Source organism: Pelobates fuscus, chromosome 11, assembly GCF_036172605.1.
Source record: "Pelobates fuscus isolate aPelFus1 chromosome 11, aPelFus1.pri, whole genome shotgun sequence".
Taxonomy (NCBI): Eukaryota; Metazoa; Chordata; class Amphibia; order Anura; family Pelobatidae; genus Pelobates; species Pelobates fuscus.
Window position 1 is genome coordinate 22535859 of NC_086327.1, and position 22396 is coordinate 22558254.

Genomic DNA, 22396 nt, shown 5'->3' on the forward strand with positions numbered 1-22396 from the left:
TAGAGGTAAGGTCTACCCTCTTTCTGAGAAAGAAAACCAGATCATGGAGGAGTACATACGGGAGTCCTTAAGTAAAGGTTTTATTAGAAGGTCCTCCTCTCCTGCTGGGGCTGGTTTCTCTTTTGTGGCTAAGAAGGAAGGCGACTTGAGGCCATGTATAGACTACAGGGGTCTGAACAACATTACGATTAAAAACGCCTACCGTATCCCCCTCATCACTGAGTTGTTTGATCGTGTGAAAGGTTCTAAGTTCTTCACTAAATTAGACCTCAGGGGGGCTTATAACCTCGTCTGTATAAAAGAGAATGACGAGTGGAAAACAGCGTTTAATATGCGCAGTGGGCATTACGAATATCTGGTCATGCCTTTTGGACTGTGTAATGCTCCTGCTGTGTTTCAGGACCTCATAAACGATGTCCTTAGGGATCTTTTGCATGTCTGTGCCGTGGTGTACCTTGACAACATACTTGTGTATTCCCCTGATTTGAAGTCACACCATAATCATGTTAGGATGGTGCTCAAGAAATTGTTACAGAACGGACTCTACTGTAAGTTAGAAAAATGTTTGTTCGACCAAACCTCTGTGCAATTCCTTGGATATATAATTACTGAACAGGGTTTCAGTATGGATCCTGCTAAATTGGAAGCCATACTGTCCTGGCCACTTCCCCAAGGACTTAAGGCTATCCAGCGTTTTATAGGATTTGCCAACTATTATAGGAAATTTATAAAAAACTTTTCACCCCTTATCTCTCCTATAACGAAGCTGACTAAAAAAGGTCTACACCCTAGGGTCTGGACTCCCGAAGCCCTTAAGGCCTTCAAAACTCTCAAGAAGGCTTTTGCCTCTGCTCCAGTACTGCACCGCCCTAATCCTTCTCTTCCCTTTGTGATGGAAGTAGACGCTTCTGAATCGGGTGTGGGAGCAGTTGTTGTTTCTTTTCAAAAAGATTGTCTGATCCAGAAAAGAATTACGATGTTGGGAACAGGGAACTATTAGCTATTGTATTAGCTTTTAAGGAATGGAGGTACTTATTAGAGGGTTCTAGACACAAAATCATGGTTATTACTGATCATAAAAACCTCTCCTATATAGCTGACGCTAGAAGGTTATCTGCCCGGCAGGCTAGATGGTCTCTATTTCTTTCACGTTTCCAATACGTTATTACCTATAGACCTGGTTGCCGTAATGCCAAAGCTGACGCTATCTCCCGACAGCATGAACCTTTAGAATTTGTTAATCCGACTCCTGTACCTATTGTACCTGCGTCTCAGATAATAGCTGCTACCCGTTTGGTTGTTTCGTCTCCTTTTCTTGATAGTATTAAGACATACCAACCCCAAGCACCCCCTGAGACGCCGGCTGGTAAACTTTATGTTAAAACAAAGGACAGAAAGAAGTTGTTAGCTTTATTTCACACCGCCAAAAATGCAGGTCATCCGGGGGTTACTAAAACCTATAAGGGCCTCCTTCAACAGTTCTGGTGGCCTTCACTTAAGCAAGACGTAGTGGATTTTGTACAGGCTTGTCGGGTCTGTACGCAGTGTAAGTCCCCTAATGTGAGACCCCAGGGTCTACTTATGCCTTTATCTATACCCATGAAACCATGGACCCACTTATCCATGGATTTCATTGTAGACCTTCCTCTTTCTGATGGTCAGACAGTGATATTGACTGTGACGGATAGGTTCTCTAAAATGGCACACTTTATACCGCTTAGAAAGCTTCCTTCTGCGGTTCAGTTGGCTCAGGTGTTTGCCAAAGAAGTGTTCCGCTTGCATGGGGTTCCTCAGGATATCGTGTCTGACAGGGGTCCTCAATTTGTCTCTCGGTTTTGGAGGGGCTTTTGTGCTGAGATGGGGGTCTCCTTGTCGTTCACTTCCTCCTATCACCCACAATCTAATGGTGCAGCCGAACGTGCTAACCAGTCTGTGGAATTATATTTGCGCTGCTTCACTAATGCGCACCAGGACGACTGGTATCACCTCCTTCCGTGGGCTGAATTTGCCAGGAATGCGGTGTCTCACTCGTCTACTGGCTTAAGTCCTTTTGAGGTTGCCTATGGGTTTCGGCCTTCTGTCCTTCCCGGTGCGTTCTCCGACAAGGGAATGCCCGCCTTGGACCAGCAGCTCGCCTCTTTGCGGAAGATGTGGGATCAGGTCCATGTTGCGCTGTCTCGTTCAGCAGCTGCTCAGAAGAGGTTTGCTGATCGCCGTAGGGTTGCGGCCCCTTCTTATGTTCCGGGTGATAGGGTATGTTGTCCTCCAGGAACCTCCGTCTCAAGGTTCCCTCGATGAAATTTGCTCCCAGATTTCTTGGTCCCTACAAGGTGTTACGTAGGGTTAACTCCGTTTCCTACTCCCTTGACCTGCCTCCTTCCATGCGTATTCCGAACACGTTTCACGTCTCGCTTTTGAAACCCTTGCTGTGTAACCGGTTCTCTCGTCCACTCGGGCGGCCCGTTTCCCCTCGCGCGGTCCCCAGTGACGTGTACGAGGTGGCTACCCTTCTCGACTCTCGTGTTTCTAGGGGTCGGCTGCAATATCTGGTGGATTGGAAGGGGTACGGTCCTGAGGAGCGGTCTTGGGTTTCGAGCTCTGGTTTGCACGCTCCCTCTTTGGTCCGCTCCTTTCATGCCTGGTTTCCTTTGAAGCCTTCTGCTTCCCGCCCTCCGGGCGGTCTTCGAGGGGGGGTAATGTCAGGATCCCGCGGGCGGCTGCGAGGGGAGGCTGCAGTCCGCTCACGGCACTCACCCTCCAGCCGTCCGCGGTCCCCTTCCTGCCATATGTTCGGCACGTCTTCCTCCAAGTCCCCCAGCGGCAGCATGCATGACGCTGCACGCTGGGAGACCGCCCAATTTGTTACACGCCGGGGTCAGTCACCTGACCCGGCGTTAAAGGCACAGTGCCTCAATCGCAGTGGGAGATTTAGATATCTCCCACGTGTGATTGTTAATTCTGATTGGAAATCATCCAATCAGAATTAACCTTCTGGTTTAAATACTTACCTTTCCTGTTCCTCCCTGCCCTGTTGTGGTCTTTGCTTTATAGTATTGATTCTGAACGTGTGCTTTCTAGTTACGTACTCTCTGGCTTGTTATACTGACTTTGTGACTTTCTCCTACCCTTTGACCTCGGCTTGTTTCTCGTTATTCTGTTTTCTGGTTCCCCTTTCTCGGCTTGTCTCCTGACTATTCTGTGTGTGCTTAGCCCGGCCACTCTAAGGACCGGTACTGCACACTTTCTGTGTGTGTGTCTGCGTGTGTGTTAGCGTGTTGGGTTCCCTGAATCGTGACATGACCTTGGCTTTGTATTTGACTCCGTTTTTAAAAAACAGTAAAACAGGCAGGAAAAACTCCTAAACACTGAAACACTGAAATCTCTACAAATGCATATATTGCATATATATTGGAAGGCAGAGCCTGAAGTTGTAGGAGGGGTTACCCAGCTATTTAAACTCAGGCCCCCTACACCACAGGGCTGATGCTGCCGGGTTCACTTCTACTTCCGGTTTAAAGGTCATCGACGCAGACTGCCTAAAACTCCAAACAAGCTGGTCTGGGTCTACTGTGGCTGCAACGCCGATCGAACCAAGTTCTCCCTGCTCCAACAACTCCCATCACGATGTTTGAGCCACACATGGTCAGAGACTCCCACGCTGATCGGACCAAGTTCTCCCTGCTCCAGCAACTCCAATCACGCTGTTCCAGCCACACGTGGTCAGAGACTACTCACCTCCTTTCCAGAACTGGCCGTTCATTCCCGCCGGCGCTGTGAGACCCCTTCCCGGCTTCCCGGGCCTTTTCCTGGACCACACCTCCATGTCCACCGAGTCTGGGTACTTTCCAGCCGCATAACTGACCTCTCACCTCACCGCAGCTTCCGGGTCAATTTGTTTGCTTCCTGTATCTGTCAAATCCACGAACCGTGAGTCTGCCCGAACGGGCTAAATCCATGAACAAACACAATTGTTTGCATGTTTACACCCTTACATACCGTCCATAAGGGACTTTTTTCCCATTTGGGACTTAAGTAAGTTAGCCTACTCCTGCCTGCTCTTTGTTCCATTCCCATTCGTTAGTTTCCTTTCGTCAATTTCTACTGAACTAGTCTCCAATCTATCTCAGTTACATGCTGCCATCTAGCGGCCACTACAATCATAGTACCCATTCGTAAGTTTTACACTGTTCCCTGATACATGTAATGTCCAGGTTCTTTTGAATGTATTTAGCCTGCTACTAATTGTCCTTAGAAGCCCCCTGTAGTACGGTTATGTTTGCTATGTTTCTTGTTATTATTTACGATTGTGCACGGATATTGTCAGTTTCCCATTACTAGTTCAGCTCTGGTACGTGTTTAATATTCACTACGTATATAACATTTCCATCACATATTGCAATGTCTTATTCTATCACTTATGGACTTGGTACTGTTCCGAGGCAGTCATCACGTTCACATTTGTTACCATGTGTTATGGCCAATCTGTATACTTGCTCCCATGATGGCATCACTAAACCTACATCAACTCCACTCTAACTGTTCCATGTTACATCAGCCAACGCTGGCACGCAATTCCTCCGCCAGGCCATACACAGGCCCACGCCCATGGATCCTTAATTCCCCACACATACACTCCCTCCCCATGCTGTCATGACCATATAATTAAATATTCTAAGTCCTACCAGGATAGCTCAAACTACCCTCATAGCTTGGTATTTCATATCGCCCTATACATATTTTAGCTACAGAAGTCACAGGACCAATTAGCTATTACCTATTCCCCATCATTGTCGCAGTATCTGTTAAACACTCCCCAATGATCTCTGGTAGTGGCCTAGGATCCTGACCCTTCTCACTTATATGGATATTTTATTTATGTTCTATGAATCTTGTACCCACCATGGTACGGTCAGGATTCTAATGACTATGTCCTCAGGTTACCTACTCATAGCCCAGCCTCAAGAACAACCACCCCCATTATACAAGCGTATTTTCATTCATAGTAAGTCAAGCCCAATTCCAGATCCAACTGGCATCCCACCATATTTTTCCCTTTAGGTTCTCCAGGATCTCATTCCTCTGGCAAGGAAACCTCATTCTACCCCCAGCAGGGTACATTTACCCACTTCGCTACTACCCATCACCCGTCCTATTCGCGGATCGGGTATGTCAACTGGCGGTCTGGTTCCCAGCTAAGCTAGCAACTAGCCTCATTATTATCAATTCTGTGAGGCCAACACCCATCTTCATCCGCATATGTAGGTATACGCCCCTCAGCCCAACGCATAGCTAACGCCTCACATCAACCTCTCCAGGTTACTAGTAAGGGCCTCACCCAGCACGGCCTCTTATATTAACTTTTTTTTACAGTCCCCAAGAGGCCAATATTCCCACCACATCTTTCAGTGGCCCCTGCCCACTAGGCCAAATCATAGGTAGAGCCTCTCTCAGCCACTTGGCATTAAGGGCCTCACCCTCCTGGTAGATAAATTCTTCGCCTTTAGCTTTAGCTAGAGCCAGTTGACAGAATCACGCTATTATTTGTTGTGCTCACCCCACTCCTATTTGGGTCTCAGCGTGTCTCTAATCCCAGAACAAGACAGGGACCTCACTGCCCCGTACCCCAACCTGACCTCCCACCCCGGCTGGGCCTAGCACCCCGGCAGACTATCTGGAGCCTACTAACCCTGGTTCCCCACATTCCTGGACCATCCTAAAATCAAAAAGCTGTACTACGGCTGTGGCGAAACCAACCTCGCCACTGGGCCCTGGAGAAGCCTGTTTGCTAGCCTCCTACCTACTGACTATGGCCCCTGGGTTATTTGGGGCATATTGTACTGTATATTGCTGCTACTGGCCCTTTTAACAGCATCTATGGACATATTGGGACTTTTGGGACTACTGTCCCTTTAAGACTGTGAAGCATATTCAAGTGTACTGCCTGTAATATTATATATGTATTTATAGATGTGTTAAGTTTATCCTGGGTGATTTGTATGCAGCATTCTGATTGTTCGGTAGAATCACTCCATTCAGTATATTGAGTGAAACTACCGAACAACCAGACCACCCAGGAATGAGTGTGCCTCCAATTACCGTTTGCAACAATGTTGCAAACAGGTAATTGGCAATCAGTGCAGTGTGGTCTTTGTCCTCTGGGTGGCCGCCATTCGGGAAACAAACACGTGGCGGCGGCCATCTTAAACTACCGAACAGCGGTGTTTTGCCGTCGAGTGTCTGGAACTAAAATCGGACACTTGACTAGGCAAACACCGCTGAGACCTCCATACTTCCAGAAATTCGTATGGAAACTACCGAATGACCAGCCGTTCGGTAGAAAGAACCCCACAAACAAGGGAATTCATTCAAACCCTCTCCAGGCTCTATAACACAGGCAATTCGCCTGTTTTCATTCCCTTGTTTGTGACCGACCGCAGGGCCAAAATGCATGGAACTGTTTTCGGATACTTTACCCATGCGGTCGGTCAAATCTTTGGAACCCCATATCTCACGAACCATTCATCCGAATTACTTGAATTTTGGATATGTTGTCCCCCTGAATAAGGGCTATCCAGTGATGCTGGATTTAAAGGTGTACCCCCGGGTTTTGGGGTACATCCAGAACTTGGCTGGAAAAGTGTACCGGATAATTGAGTTTAATGTTATCTGAGGGGAGGGGATGTGTGGGCTGAACCATGTATGTGATTGGTTATTTTATGCCTCCCCCTGGGTGTGGCCTGTATGTGGATTAGTGTAATAAAAGCCAGGCTGGATGAGCCAGTCCAGAGTTCCTGTTTTACCCTCAAAGTGATGTGTCGTCTCATTATTGGGGGGAAGGATTTATTGCATGCTGTTCCAGTTGACTGCTAGGAGTACAAGCCTATTCATATGGTTCCTATTCAATGGTCTACAGCATTCATATGCTTGAGAGAATTTAAAAGGTTTCTCGGATTCGGTGATTGTGGTGTCTGCCAGAGTGCTTGGAGTCCTCAGGAGGCACTAGGAGCATCCATTAACGGAGGTACCCAGTCGGGGTGCCAGGCGATCCGTTACAACGGCATTTAGGGATTCCATTCCTGGCCACAGCTTGCAAACCAAACTGTAACGGACCGTTTCAGCATAAAAGGGGAAAAATCCGTTTAGGCGATAATCCCCTTTTCTGGAGACAGGCACAGCTACTGCAGAACACCACACTCCTGATCTGGATACGAAATAACACTCCGAACTGGAACAGCTGAACAAGAAAAGCATACAATCGGCTTACACTCTTGGCAGTCAGCTTACAATCCAATCCCCCCCAAGAACGAGACGACACTTCATTTTGAGGGTTAAGCAGGAACTCTGGACTGGGACACCCAGTCTGGCTTTTATTACAAACAAGTACATACAGGACACTCCCAGGGGGAGGATGAAATTAACCAATCACATGGATGTACCTCCCACACATTTCCTCCCCTTAGATTAACACTTAACACAATTATACTGTACACCTTTTTCCCCAATTCCTGGATGTACCCCAAATACATATGCTACACCTCCAAAACAGGTATCCCCTGATAGCCCTTATTCAGGGGGACAACATATGCAAGAATCAGCCCATTCGGATAAATGGTTCAGGAGTTATGGAACTTTAAAGTATTGACCGACCGCATGGGTAAAGTATCCGAAATCAGTTCCATGTATTTTGGCCCTGCGGTCGGTCACAAACAAGGGAATGAAAACAGGCGAATTGCCTGTGTTATAGAGCCTGGAGAGGGTTTGAATGAATTCCCTTGTTTATGGGGTTCTTTCTACCGAACGGCGGGTCATTCGGTAGTTTCCATACGAATTTCTGGAAGTATGGAGGTCTCAGCGGTGTTTGCCTAGTCAAGTGTCCGATTTTAGTTCCAGACACTCGACGGCAAAACACCGCTGTTCGGTAGTTAAAGATGGCCGCCGCCACGTGGTGGTTTTCCTGAATGGCGGCCACCCAGAGGACACAGAACACATTACATGATTGCCAATTACCCGTTTGCAACATTGTTGCAAACGGTAATTGGAGGCACACTTATTCCTGGGTGGTCTGGTTGTTCGGTAGTTTCCTCAATACAAGGAATGAAGGGATTCTACCGAACAATCAGATGAAGGCTGCATATATATATAACCCAGGTTAACTGCATACATAAATACATATACAATATACAGGCAGTACAATAGGATAGGCTTCACAGTCTTAAAGGGACAGTAGTCCCAAAATGTCCATTGCTGATTTTAAAGGGCCAGTAGCAGCAATATAAATTAGTACATGCCCAAATATAGTCTTTAGAGTGCAATATGTCCAGGGGCCATAGTCAGCGGGCAGGAGGCTAGCAGCCAGGCTTCTCCAGCCCACAGTGGCGAAGTTGGTTTCGCCACAATTCTCCCCTTTACCAATTAGACTAACAGGGTATCTGACCTCCTGCCGGTCAGTGCCCTGGTTAGTCCAGCAACCCACCCACAGAACAGAAGTAGTAGAGCAGCCCACCCATAATAAACAGTTACCACACCTGGGTGAGGGAGAATTTTGTCCAAGTTCAGGTGCCTCCCCACGGCTGGGTGAGAGACTGATAGGCTGCCTTGGTGGGTTGCTGAGGGGGCAGAGACCAGCGGTACTCTGTCCTGTTGCCAGCACTACCACGGGAGTAGTCTGGTGGGAGCCTGGCTGCTGGAGACCGACTATCTCCCCTTTAGATATATCGCTCTGTGGCTGGGGGACAGGACCGACCGTCCCTATCCCTTGTGCTGTAAGTGCAGAGACTACGGTCCCATCTGCACAGATGTGGGGCTTAACATCTCCCCTTGGTGGGTTAGGCTGCCGCTGGAGAGAGGGTGTAACAAGCTCCTCTCTCTGGACGGTAAACTGCCGCTGGGGAGGGGGGTTAGCAGGCTCCTCTCCCTGCCACTCTCTCTGCTGGTGGAAAGGGGGACCAGCTGTCTCCCCTTTCATTCTCTTGTCCGGCTGCTGGGGTGCGAGACTGACTGTCTCTGCTCCCTGCAGGACACACTGCCGCTGGGGAGGATGGACGACACCATCAGCTCCCTGGGACACACACTGCCGCTGGGGAGGGAGGACGCTGCTCTCCTCTCCCTTCGCTTCACACTGCCGTCTTGGCATCTCACTTTGCTGCTGGGGGGCAGGAACAACAACCTCTGCCCCCTGTAACTCAGCCTGCCGCTGGGGAGGAAGGACTGCACCTTCGGCTCCCTTGGACACACACGGCTGCTGGGGAGGATGGACGACACCATCAGCTCCCTGGGGCACACATTGCCGCTGGGGAGGGAGGACGCTGCTCTCCTCTCCCTTCCCTTCACACTGCCTTCTTGGCATATCACTTTGCTGCTGGGGGGCAGGAACAACAACCTCTGCCCCCTGTAACTCAGCCTGCCACTGGGGAGGAAGGACTGCACCTTCGGCTCCTTTGGACACACACGGCTGCTGGGGAGGATGGACGACACCATCAGCTCCCTGGGGCACACATTGCCGCTGGGGAGGGAGGACGCTGCTCTCCTCTCCCTTCACTTCACACTGCCTTCTTGGCATCTCACTTTGCTGCTGGGGGGCAGGAACAACAACCTCTGCCCCCTGTAACTCAGCCTGCCGCTGGGGAGGAAGGACTGCACCTTCGGCTCCCTTGGACACACACGGCTGCTGGGGAGGATGGACGACACCATCAGCTCCCTGGGCCACACATTGCCGCTGGGGAGGGAGGTCTGCAAACCCCCTGGCCCGCTCTGATTCCCACGGCAAGTACTCTCGCACTGCTTGCTTCACACGCTGCACTCTATATTCTGAGGGGTTGGGTCCGCATAAAGCCAGTATCTTGGTGACCTCTCTGTCATACGCCTCTTGAGTGTAGCTGGGTGCCATGCTTGCTCTGCTGCAGTTGGTTCCTTGTAGATAGGGGCGCTGTACGGGTACTGGCGTTGCCCTCACTTTGTAATCCAGGAATGGTGTTGTCTGTAGCTGTCCCTCTGGTTGTAGGAACGATCCCGCCGCTTGCCACCAATTGTAACGGACCGTTTCAGCATAAAAGGGGAAAAATCCGTTTAGGCGATAATCCCCTTTTCTGGAGACAGGCACAGCTACTGCAGAACACCACACTCCTGATCTGGATACGAAATAACACTCCGAACTGGAACAGCTGAACAAGAAAAGCATACAATCGGCTTACACTCTTGGCAGTCAGCTTACAATCCAATCCCCCCCAAGAACGAGACGACACTTCATTTTGAGGGTTAAGCAGGAACTCTGGACTGGGACACCCAGTCTGGCTTTTATTACAAACAAGTACATACAGGACACTCCCAGGGGGAGGATGAAATTAACCAATCACATGGATGTACCTCCCACACATTTCCTCCCCTTAGATTAACACTTAACACAATTATACTGTACACCTTTTTCCCCAATTCCTGGATGTACCCCAAATACATATGCTACACCTCCAAAACAGGTATCCCCTGATAGCCCTTATTCAGGGGGACAACATATGCAAGAATCAGCCCATTCGGATAAATGGTTCAGGAGTTATGGAACTTTAAAGTATTGACCGACCGCATGGGTAAAGTATCCGAAATCAGTTCCATGTATTTTGGCCCTGCGGTCGGTCACAAACAAGGGAATGAAAACAGGCGAATTGCCTGTGTTATAGAGCCTGGAGAGGGTTTGAATGAATTCCCTTGTTTATGGGGTTCTTTCTACCGAACGGCGGGTCATTCGGTAGTTTCCATACGAATTTCTGGAAGTATGGAGGTCTCAGCGGTGTTTGCCTAGTCAAGTGTCCGATTTTAGTTCCAGACACTCGACGGCAAAACACCGCTGTTCGGTAGTTAAAGATGGCCGCCGCCACGTGGTGGTTTTCCTGAATGGCGGCCACCCAGAGGACACAGAACACATTACATGATTGCCAATTACCCGTTTGCAACATTGTTGCAAACGGTAATTGGAGGCACACTTATTCCTGGGTGGTCTGGTTGTTCGGTAGTTTCCTCAATACAAGGAATGAAGGGATTCTACCGAACAATCAGATGAAGGCTGCATATATATATAACCCAGGTTAACTGCCTACATAAATACATATACAATATACAGGCAGTACAATAGGATAGGCTTCACAGTCTTAAAGGGACAGTAGTCCCAAAATGTCCATTGCTGATTTTAAAGGGCCAGTAGCAGCAATATAAATTAGTACATGCCCAAATATAGTCTTTAGAGTGCAATATGTCCAGGGGCCATAGTCAGCGGGCAGGAGGCTAGCAGCCAGGCTTCTCCAGCCCACAGTGGCGAAGTTGGTTTCGCCACACAAACAATATAAACTTCTGCTCAAATTACCAGTACACCTCAGCTGGGCACTAGTTCGCAGTCAGGTAATCTGGATAACTACAATGAAGTCAAGCAGTTGATATCCACTCTACTTGCCTCCATACAAAACATCAATAGTGGACTAGAGAGACTGGAAACTCCACAGGCACTGACGCATGGCCCATCCACAGGGCTCCTAAATCCCTCTCATGGTTATGTTATGCCTTCAAATCCCGCCCCTTGCACATCTGTTTACATTGTCACTCCCGCGTACTTCGTGTCCCCGACCATACACAAAGACATCTGGAAGGGTTAGTTTAGTCTCCTTACTGATTGCCTCCCACACTGTCTTAGAATACAAGTCTTACTACTACGATGATCTGTCCGTCGTTCTATAGACCAGAATCCCAGACTCAATCAGAAACTCAATATCCCAGAATTCATCCTAGCCTTCAGACTTTTCGTGACGTAAGTGACTCTACTTCTCCTCACCATAGAGAAGGTTTGCATCGATAACCTGGAGTTTTACCTCCAAACACAACCCTTCCTGTCATTTAGTCGACTTCTACATCAAGGTTTTTCACACACCATTTCCACACAGGTCTGTTCACATTCCCGTCCGGCATCATGAGTGTCAGAACCTTCAGTCCGCATTAATACACCCCGCAACACAATCATGTTGCTTAAGAAGGTATTTGACAACCCATATTAATTACCCACCCCTAGCCTCAACTCATTCATTTCCTCTAAGAAATTCTCCCAGCACTATGCAAAAGGGGATGACCGGAGCTTGGGTGGGCAAGACAGACATTTCACACGCCTCCTAGCTTCTACCTATTCAGCCATGCCGAGGGCATGTTCATGGCAATTTATGGAGGGATCGTCATTACTTCCCCACGCGTTTAACTTTTAGAGCAAAGAGTAACCCCAAGCTGTTTGTCTTATTTGCTAACACACTATGTTGGCTACCACTCAATATTAGCGAATGTCCTGCAGTCACCCGTTTTCTTAGATAACTTCCTCACGATAGAACGCCCTCACTCCACTCTGGTTAGTATTCACAAGACGATGGCACTTTTTCACCACTAGGGGTTCCACTTTCACAAACTGATCTTCTAAGGCATTCATCTTGACACTATCACGCTACAGAACATGTCCACCTACAAAGAAGGCACAGCGCAACGGAGTCCGGGGAACCCTTTTCTTGCGAAGAGCACACGTACCGTGGGGATCTAAAATCCTTACTGGGCACGTTGAACTTTGCCATGAGAATTATTCCTCAGGGCCGCACATTTGTTTCCCGACCACTGTGTCTTCTTCCCACTGACAGTTGCATTTTGGCACTAGTTGTGCTTACTAAAGCAGACCTACACATATGGTTCAGGTTCATACCACACTGAAATAGAAGGCCAGGTTATTCCCGCCATTTCTCAACATTCCCCAGTTACATGGACCAATGCAGCCGCACACACTGGTTTCACAGTCAATTTGGTGACTTTTGGTTATGAGATTCCTGGCCAGTTGAGACTCTTGGTTAAAATCTTTCCATTCCTCGTCAGCATTGTTTGGCATCTGCATAGTGTCGCCTACAAGGCCTGGGGGTATGAGTGGATAGGTGAAACTGTCGAGTGCTTCTCTGACAATAGAGCAGCTGGCGATACCATCAATAAAGGCAGATCCTCATGCTTGACAACCATGGCTTATTACACAACTCACCTGGTAGGCAGCAACACTACAATTTCACATCACATGGGCACAAATTCCCGGTCACATGTACAAGCAGCTGACGCTTTATCTCGCTCTAATTTACAAGACTTCTTCAAAGCCCACCCAACAGCCAACAACAGGCCTGTCTACTCCCCCCCCCCCCTGCATTCCATGACTTAGTCCTGGACTAACTCGAAACATGGCATTTGGCAGATTTCTGGATAGAGCTGACCTCTACGATTATACATCACGAGCATACAATAACGATTTTGCCTTTACAACAAGTTTACCACCGATTACCATAATACCGATATTATTTCACTAGACGCCATTGTGACACTCCTCTCCTTTTTCCCCCTTCAATTTAAAACTCTCTCTTAACACTACAAAACTTTACCTGACTGGAATACAACACCATATCTTAAGTGCCTATCCTAGTACCAAACAGTTCACATCCTCTTACCATGTGACGAACGTACGGAGATATGGTACTATCCTACAGACAATGGTTCATCCCTCCCACCTCTCCCAGTATACATATTAATATTACAGGTGGGCCCTCTTTTATTACAGGCCTACCCGATACGTCAGTTTCGGCACACCACAGCCGACTTGCTCATATATCTAACTTATCATAGATACGGCTTTGGTCCCCGACTACAAATGTAAAATATACACAAAGATGTAGGTGTACTAAACATACAACAAGTACACAAAATATAGAATAACAGAGGGATTCTGCAGTTTGCTTCCACTGATGTACAATATATAAAATTCTATACAAACATTATATAGCGAAGTATGGTATCTACAATCTACCCCAACAACAATATTGAATTTACATGAATTGGAGCATCCCTGTGCTCTCTCTAGATAGCACTGTTGTATATATGTGGGAGATGGATTTAGTCTTTTCCTTTTTATAGTAAAAAGCTTCCATCAGCTCTTAAATGGAAGTATACATTTGCAATGTATGTTATATAGAAAATACACTTTAGAAAATGAATGATCACAGTATTGATCAATACAGGAATACATAAAACGCTCCTTCTAACGTCTGCACAATCCAGTAGATCTTTGCTACCCTCTAGCAGATCTGTGATCCAGAAGCCACTTTACTAATCTGCAGAGCCAGATGCCATTCCTGCTAGCCATTCATTGGCTGAAAGCATCAGCAGACTGTTCTCAACCAATGATTGCAATTCTGTGTGTAGGAATATGCTTAGGCTGCCGTTAGTCAACCTGGGACACCCCAGTAATGCTGCCTGAGGTTGAGTTACAGCTCTGGTAGCAGAGGGGTTAATTTCCCTGTGTGCAGTTTTTATAGTGAAATGCTGCCCCTGGGGTCTCCAGGCACCATCACCAATGCAAATCAAATCAAATTTAGGAAATGCTAAAAAATGAATTTAATTATATTCATTATGTTTATTAATCTTCCAATAAATTCTATACATTTTAAATCTACATTCAGCATAAAAGTAATTTTGGAATATGGTCTCTCTCCTATACTTTCCTATTTTTCAATTACTGTGGTGAGGTAACAACAAATTATGAAACAAGTTATTATTAATATACTTTAACAATGTTACTGAGCTGCAATTATTTTATGCAATGTTATTTAATAACAGGAGAAACTAGACAATGCAAAGGAGCATTTCTCCCGGATGAACGAGAAATCATCAGAAGATTTTTGTAAGGACCTGCTTAAGACGCTGGGTAGGACTCTGGAGAACAATATATCTGCAAGTAGCTATTCCATGCCAGGGGGACACAAACTGTTTTTGGAAGAAAAACTCAGGATCATGGAGGCATATAATACAGCACCTGGCAAAGGCTTAAAGGTAGCAAATACTACTATACTGGAAATGTAACTTGGAACTAAATAGAAATGTATATCAAACTACTTCTAAAATTCATTGAGGTAAAAAGAAATATGCAGAAGGTTCTTTTGTTTTACTTTCAGTTTATAAAAAACTTTCATCTTAATTCTTAATATTCAAAACAGTATTAACCCCTTAAGGACCAAACTTCTGGAATAAAAGGGAATCATGACATGTCACACATGTCATTTGTCCTTAAGGGGTTAAACAAGTAGGGACGTATGTACAGGTTTGTGTATAGAGTCATGTATACACAAGGACATTTCATTTTTTAACTGTTGCATAATTGCCTTGGACTCTTCTGGCATTCAGTTTCAAGTAAATTGTATGGCCTGGCTAGTAGTCTATAACTTTAAATGTTAGTCCCTGATAATTAGCCGGTAATTATATAAGGCAGTAATTAACACTTAAGTAGTTATGGTGCAAGGACCTTGTCTCTGCAGTCTTGGTTTTTTTTAAGTTCACTATGTCATTTGAAATCTTTGGAGGTTTGATTTGGAAATGCAGCTCCTTATCCTGGCTGTCAGACAGCTGAATTGCTGAAATTCATGGTTTGGAAAATCTAATTTGTCCAACTTGTACCAGGCTCTCAACCAATAAATGCTGTTCAGATTGCACAAAATGTACATTGATAAGGCAAAAGTGTTGGCTCCACACTATCAATGCTGCCAGGGAGGGAGCAGCATTGATCAAACTGTTCTCAAATGGTTTGATATTAAACTGGGGAATGGTTGCAGGCCACGTTAGGCAATAAAACAGCTACAGTGCGCATAGAATATTGAGAGTATGCTTGAAATTAGCCAACCATTGTAAATTATGTAATGCATATATATCAAACAGTGCATTCTTATTGAAAAGGCACATTAACTCATTCAGCTTCCTTGAATTTTTATAGGTGGAACAGCTGAATGTTTCAATATCTGCCAGACAGGAGGTTAAAAATAAAAAAAAATAAAAATGCCCTTTGTCCAGGCAGGATCCAGCAACTTGACCTCTCTTCTTTAACTCTAAATTCATCTTGGTGGGAGTTTAAATGTTAATATGTATCCAGTGGGAGGTGGGAAATCAGATAATAAAATATAGGATCTATAGCAAGCTCTATACCCAGGGAGACCAGAGCAGTGGCTTCTCCACGCTTTCATACATGTGCAGCAATGTAGGGGTTAGAAAAATAAATAAAATATATATATATGAGATTTATTGGACACCCTATTAACCATGACAGAGCATCAAGCACCTCTGTGTGCAATGTAAGTAAAGTAGGAAACTTATGAGATAAAGGAACACTATATGGTCAAGAACACAAACATGCATTTATGACCCTACAGTGTTAAAGCCACCATCTAGCCCCCCTGGAACCCACTTGTCCCTTTAAATATAGTAAACTTTTACTTTTGTTCAGGTCTGCAGCTGCTGGCTCTGCCTGCTTGGCTGACATCATCAAAAGTGTTGAACAAAAGCCAGTAACAATGCTTTCCCATATGATTGGCTAAGACTGTCAAGGAGGGAGATCAGGGGCAGAGACAATACAAGTCAAACACAGCCCTGGCCAATCAGCATCTCCTCATAGAGATCTATTGAATCAATGCATCCCTATGAGAAAGTCCAGTGTCTCACACAGACAGGGAATGTGCTCTCAATTATGTGAGGGTGTCAATTTTAAGGATATAATCTTTCAACGTAGGGCAATAACTGCTTGATCCAAGGATAAATCTGACTGCCATTCTGGGGTCAAGAAGGAATTTTTTCCCAGCTTGTTGCAAAATTGTGCTTCAGACTTTTTTTTTGCCTTCTTATGGATCAACAGCAAAAAACAAATGTGAGGAAGGCTAAACTTGATGGACGCAAGTCTCTTTTCAGCCATTTAACTATGTAAATGCCCAATTATATATTCCCCCTTTTCCCGTTTTTGAATGCTGGGAGATGTCCAACCCTACAGTTTCAATTGTCTCACCAGCCCTACAAAAACAGATTGTATAATTATAAACTATAGTTATTCACTGTTAAAAATATATTTTAACTCTTGCCTGCTGGAATTCTTTGGGGTAGACAGGAATAGAAATTGAGGGTGCCAGGTCATTAGAAAAATAAAGTAATACGATAAGATAATAAAAGATAATGGCACAATAATAGGTGACCAAAGTCTATTAGTAAAAAAAATATTACAAATATCCAAACGTTTTTCGCCATGATGGCTTTATCAATGGAGTAAGAACATTTGTCACCGTTCTCTACATATACGAATATCGGAGAAGTATAAAGATTTCCTCCTCCTGGTTCTAAAAAGACCTCACTCGATCCAGAGTACCTCTAGCAAGACTTTTTGAATTATATATTTGTAAATGTATATATTTATACTCTACTAATTTATTGTGGTGCTGCCCTACCTTACCTTTGTCTTACCCATCTTGTGATTATCCTAAAGGGTTTTTGAGGGACCCTTGCTCAGGGTTGCTGCCTTACTCATACTACCTTGCTTTGTTTTTTTAGCGCTGACCCCTATTGTTGTTTCCCAACTTATTTATTTAACTATGACCAATTAGGAAGTCTTCCAGGTTTCTCTCTAAGCAATTTCTGAATGGCAGGTCCTATCTCAGGGAACCGGTAGAGCCATTTAAGATGTATTCAGATAGACTTCATTTCAGAGCAATTTGCATCAATTGACTAATGGATCTAGTGAATTGACTAATTTCTCATAACACTATAAGAATGAACAAATGTATTTTTAATTATGTATTGTTTGTCCTAACCACAGGCTCTTGAGGTACAGCAAGGGTTTCTCATTGGGTTAAAAGAGGTTGAAACTGCGATCTTGAGTGCAGATAATTTACTGACAGATAAAGAAAAGGAGATTGCAGGTAAGAGAACAAGTAATGGTTTTCATTAAACAATTATAAGATCTACAATATGATTTTCTGCCCCTAAAGTTACCTTTGGTAGAGTCGTATGTTTATTTGCAATATGCAGTTATTAAATACAAAGATCCTGGATGCTGAGCCATGAAAAAATAATGTAATCTTATTGTCTACATACAGCCAGAAGTATGCCTTCAAAAATGTTTTTACATAATGTTTGTGTGTTATGGAATTTATTATCTTATTCAAAGCCAATACATCAAAATCATTAGATTTAAAGGACAACTCTCAAAATCAAGACATTTTCAACGATCCATTGTTAAAAGTTTATTACATTTAATGAAACTTAATTTTTTTTTTATTATGCAAATTGATTTTTTTTAGAAAAATGTCACTTATCTGGCTGAGCAGACATAATGGGTCAGATTCTACTGTTCAGTAACAGATTGTTGTATTTATACCCAGTCTGTTCCCTCCTATCTTGGACAGACAGGGAGCAAACGTAAACATAACTGAGAATGTAAAAGTGTTTTTTTGTTTTTTTTTATGCTGCGGGGCTGCAGCGGAGAGAGATCAAAAACCCACACACACTACTACCACTGCTATAGGTTGCAAGCTTCATTAACTGTACTAAACTGAGAAAATGGGAATTGACAAATCAATGACAGGTGCCCTTTAACTGCCATTAAAGAAATACCTATTAATGTTCAGATTCGGGCAGCTTAATACAAAGTAACTAGATGATGACAGAAATCAGTACTAGGAGCACACTGAGCATGTCTGAGCTTAATATTCAGAAGATACAATGTCTTGGCATGTCCTGTTGCTTTCACCAGATTATCTATACAGTCATCGATCAGTTAGTTTAACACTATAGTGTCAGTAATACAAACATGGCTGCACAGGGCCAATCAGCATCTCCTCAGCATCTCTATGGGAAAACATTCAGCACCTCCATGCAGAGCGTGAAGACTCTAAACACCAGGAAGCAGCATCTAGTAGCCGTCTAAGAAGTGGCATCTAGATGTGTTCCTAGAGGCAGTAATAAAAAACACTGACTATTCTCTGATTAGGCAGTGTTTACATGCAAAAGCCTACAGGGATAGGCTATAGACACCAGCACAACTTTACTAAACTAAAGTTTATCTGGTGACCATAGTGTCCATTTAAGGTAGTCTGTGCTGTGTAAAAGAAAAAGTAAGTTGGATACCCAAACTGGGAAGCAACTTATAGTGTGTCCTGGGGCGTCCAAAATAGGGGTTAACCCTTACAAAATTGTATAAATAGAAAAGCAGACCTGGTGGGTCAGAGAGAGTAGGGCGCCCCCTAGTGAGTATCCATACATATATACAAGAAATAAAATATAACTTTTAATAGTTGATGCATAAAAATGCTTGAGGTAAGGACCCAGATACAGAACAAAATAATAATAAATAAACAAAAAAGGGAACACAATACACAAAATAAAGAAAAAATAATAAATAGATCGGGAGGATATCAATAAATGTGAGAGCGTGCTGGATGGGGATAAAGTGACCTAAGGTGATAACCTAAGGGTTACTATACGAATTAACGCCCCCCAAACTGCTATATATCTCACGAGTACACTGTAAACTCTTTGTTAAGTCGTGCTATGAACCCTCCGTATAATACCCACTAGCAGTATCCAACTCGGAATCTGATGGGGTAAAGACAGTGACAAACTGTAATTTGCCCATGAAAAAGGGAATTAAGCAACGAAAAAGTAACATGAGAAATAAGTGTATCTTACAGTTGAGACCTATTCTGGATGATACTAGTGTATCTAAAAACGATACAGTTATAGGAGCAATGCCTCTGGGGGTAAGGGAGCGATTTCAGCGAAGAGAGAGCAGCCACTAATTTACAAACAGTGCTAGAAGGCACTAACTAACAACTGTGCAGTGGTGTCTTTGAAAGATCTCTCTATACCCATCAAACGTCCCCCCATCGTCACCCCTCTTGTATAGAAATGATACAGTTATTGGAAATGGCTGCGGGAACAAAACTCGGTGTGCAGAGAGCACTTAATAACTGGCATGCAGTGCTACAGAGGACCAGATATAGACCAGCCGACCTGCTGGACCTTTGGAATTATGTTCAACACTTGCTCAATACACCACCTCTGTCCCCTTGTTGCCACCCCCCTGAGTTAAGAAAAGCCTCTGTATCTCTATTGAGGACCTACTCCGAATTGCTCAGCTTACTGGCTAGTTATCCATACGAACAGACTCATAACATATCCTCCCTAACTGCCTGCCTGACACGTGTTTCGGCGCCAATACAAGCGCCTTCTTCTGAGGCTAAACGAGAAATGAGTAACGGGAGCCCCTTAAATATCCCTAAAAACTAAGTACCAGCTGTGGGCAAAAATGTGAAATATATCTGGTCCTCTGTAGCACTGCATGCCAGTTATTAAGTGCACAGTTGTTAGTTAGTGCCTTCTAGCACTGTTTGTAAATTAGTGGCTGCTCTCTCTTCGCTGAAATCGCTCCCTTACCCCCAGAGGCATTGCTCCTATAACTGTATCGTTTTTAGATACACTAGTATCATCCAGAATAGGTCTCAACTGTAAGATACACTTATTTCTCATGTTACTTTTTCGTTGCTTAATTCCCTTTTTCATGGGCAAATTACAGTTTGTCACTGTCTTTACCCCATCAGATTCCGAGTTGGATACTGCTAGTGGGTATTATACGGAGGGTTCATAGCACGACTTAACAAAGAGTTTACAGTGTACTCGTGAGATATATAGCAGTTTGGGGGGCGTTAATTCGTATAGTAACCCTTAGGTTATCACCTTAGGTCACTTTATCCCCATCCAGCACGCTCTCACATTTATTGATATCCTCCCGATCTATTTATTATTTTTTCTTTATTTTGTGTATTGTGTTCCCTTTTTTGTTTATTTATTATTATTTTGTTCTGTATCTGGGTCCTTACCTCAAGCATTTTTATGCATCAACTATTAAAAGTTATATTTTATTTCTTGTATATATGTATGGATACTCACTAGGGGGCGCCCTACTCTCTCTGACCCACCAGGTCTGCTTTTCTGTGCTGTGTAAAAGGAGAGGAAACTACAGAACTGGAATTATCAAAAGGCAGATAGAACATAATGTAATTTCTTGCACAGTTATTTGTTAAAATGTTTTTATATACAGCTTTCAAATAATTAGACAAAAATCTGTGGAGGCACATATCCAAGTACCCGTATTGAAGGTTCACCACTTCTAGCGATAGCTATGCACCATGAAGCAGTGACAAATCCACCCAAATTCTGCATGTTTCATATGTGACACCATCACCGTCTGCGTTATAGGACAATAACTATAGTCACACTGCTTCTTTGTATACAACTTTGTTCTTTATGTATAAAATCAGTTCTGAGATAAAGTTCTAAATAGGTAAATTCAGACTTTAACAGAGAGGTTCAGGGGCTGAATTTCCTTCATAGTTATTCTTAGTCTTCATGTGTGAGTAGAAACATTTTTAAAGGGATTTTTAAAATGCAGTTTAATTAAATTGAACATGGAATTTATTGTTTGTAAAGTGAAAGCACGCTTAAGAAAATTACGAGTTTGCGATTTGCATTAAAGAAACACTCCAAGGACCAAAAGCACTACCTCTTGTGGTTATGATGCCAGGAGTACCATGCCATCCACTACTCCCAGAATACATTGTATTTTGAGAGGATTCTTGTGCAAGAATTTTTTTTTAAAGTCCAGCTCCCTAATGCTGGAGATAAGGAAAGATCGGACTTGCTGATATCAAGCGGAATTGTGGCTCAGAGGTAAGACAGCTGGCCCAGGAACGCAAAGTACCCAGGTTCAAATCCCCTTGGGTACTTATGGAGCTGCACATACAGCTGCAACGGTGCTATGCCAGCTGGGGATCTACCATTAGCCCATGGTTGTGTTTGTGCATTAGAACACAAGCATGTTTTGTTTAGGGTGTATATGTATGTATTGTTGCCATTAGAATGCAGTGATGTAGTGTTTGTGTCGGAATGCAGGGGTGTGTTTGCATGTAATGTTGGCTTTTATATGCAGGTGTGATTTTGTGTGTATTGTTGGTGTTAAATCTAACTTCACATATGCTTATAAGGGGTCTGAAGTGTTGTCTCTACTGTGCTTCCAATAAAACTGCCTTTTGCAAGAAACCTTCAGGTGTGCCTGGATACTTTCTTTTACCTCCACATACACCGATACACACACACACACACACAGCCAGCCTTATGGGTGCGCGAGCTCTGTGGAACGGATCCTTATCAGCAGTGGGGTGGGGCTAAATGTGGCCTAAACCCACTTCTATTTCTGCTCACTGAGGAGAAGCAGGAAGGAGTCCCTGCTTTCCCAATTAGTAGACGCCAGGGACTTAAGGGAATCCACTCCTCCAGTCCATAATGTCTGCAAGTGTGTGTGTGTGTGTGGGTCTGTCTTCCTGTGACTGTGTGTCACTGTCTGCCTATGACTGTGTGTGTGTCTGTTTACCTGTAACTCTGTGTGTCACTCTCTGTAACTGTGTGTGTGACTGCCTGTGATTGTGTGTGTCACTAACTTCCTGTGACTGTGTTTGTCACTGTTGGCCTGTAACTGTGTGTGTGACTGTCTGCC

At 44.4% G+C, this 22396-nt stretch overlaps 1 protein-coding gene across 1 annotated transcript in view; it reads left to right on the forward strand.

Moving 5' to 3' along the window:
• The window catches only part of LOC134576774 (guanylate-binding protein 1-like), a 73867-nt gene that overhangs the window by 38249 nt on the left and 13222 nt on the right, over positions 1-22396 (forward strand). The window contains exons 8-9 of the mRNA XM_063435479.1: positions 14656-14868; positions 17663-17765. Of these exons, the coding sequence (XP_063291549.1) occupies positions 14656-14868; positions 17663-17765 (316 nt within the window). The remainder of the gene's footprint in view (positions 1-14655; positions 14869-17662; positions 17766-22396) is intronic.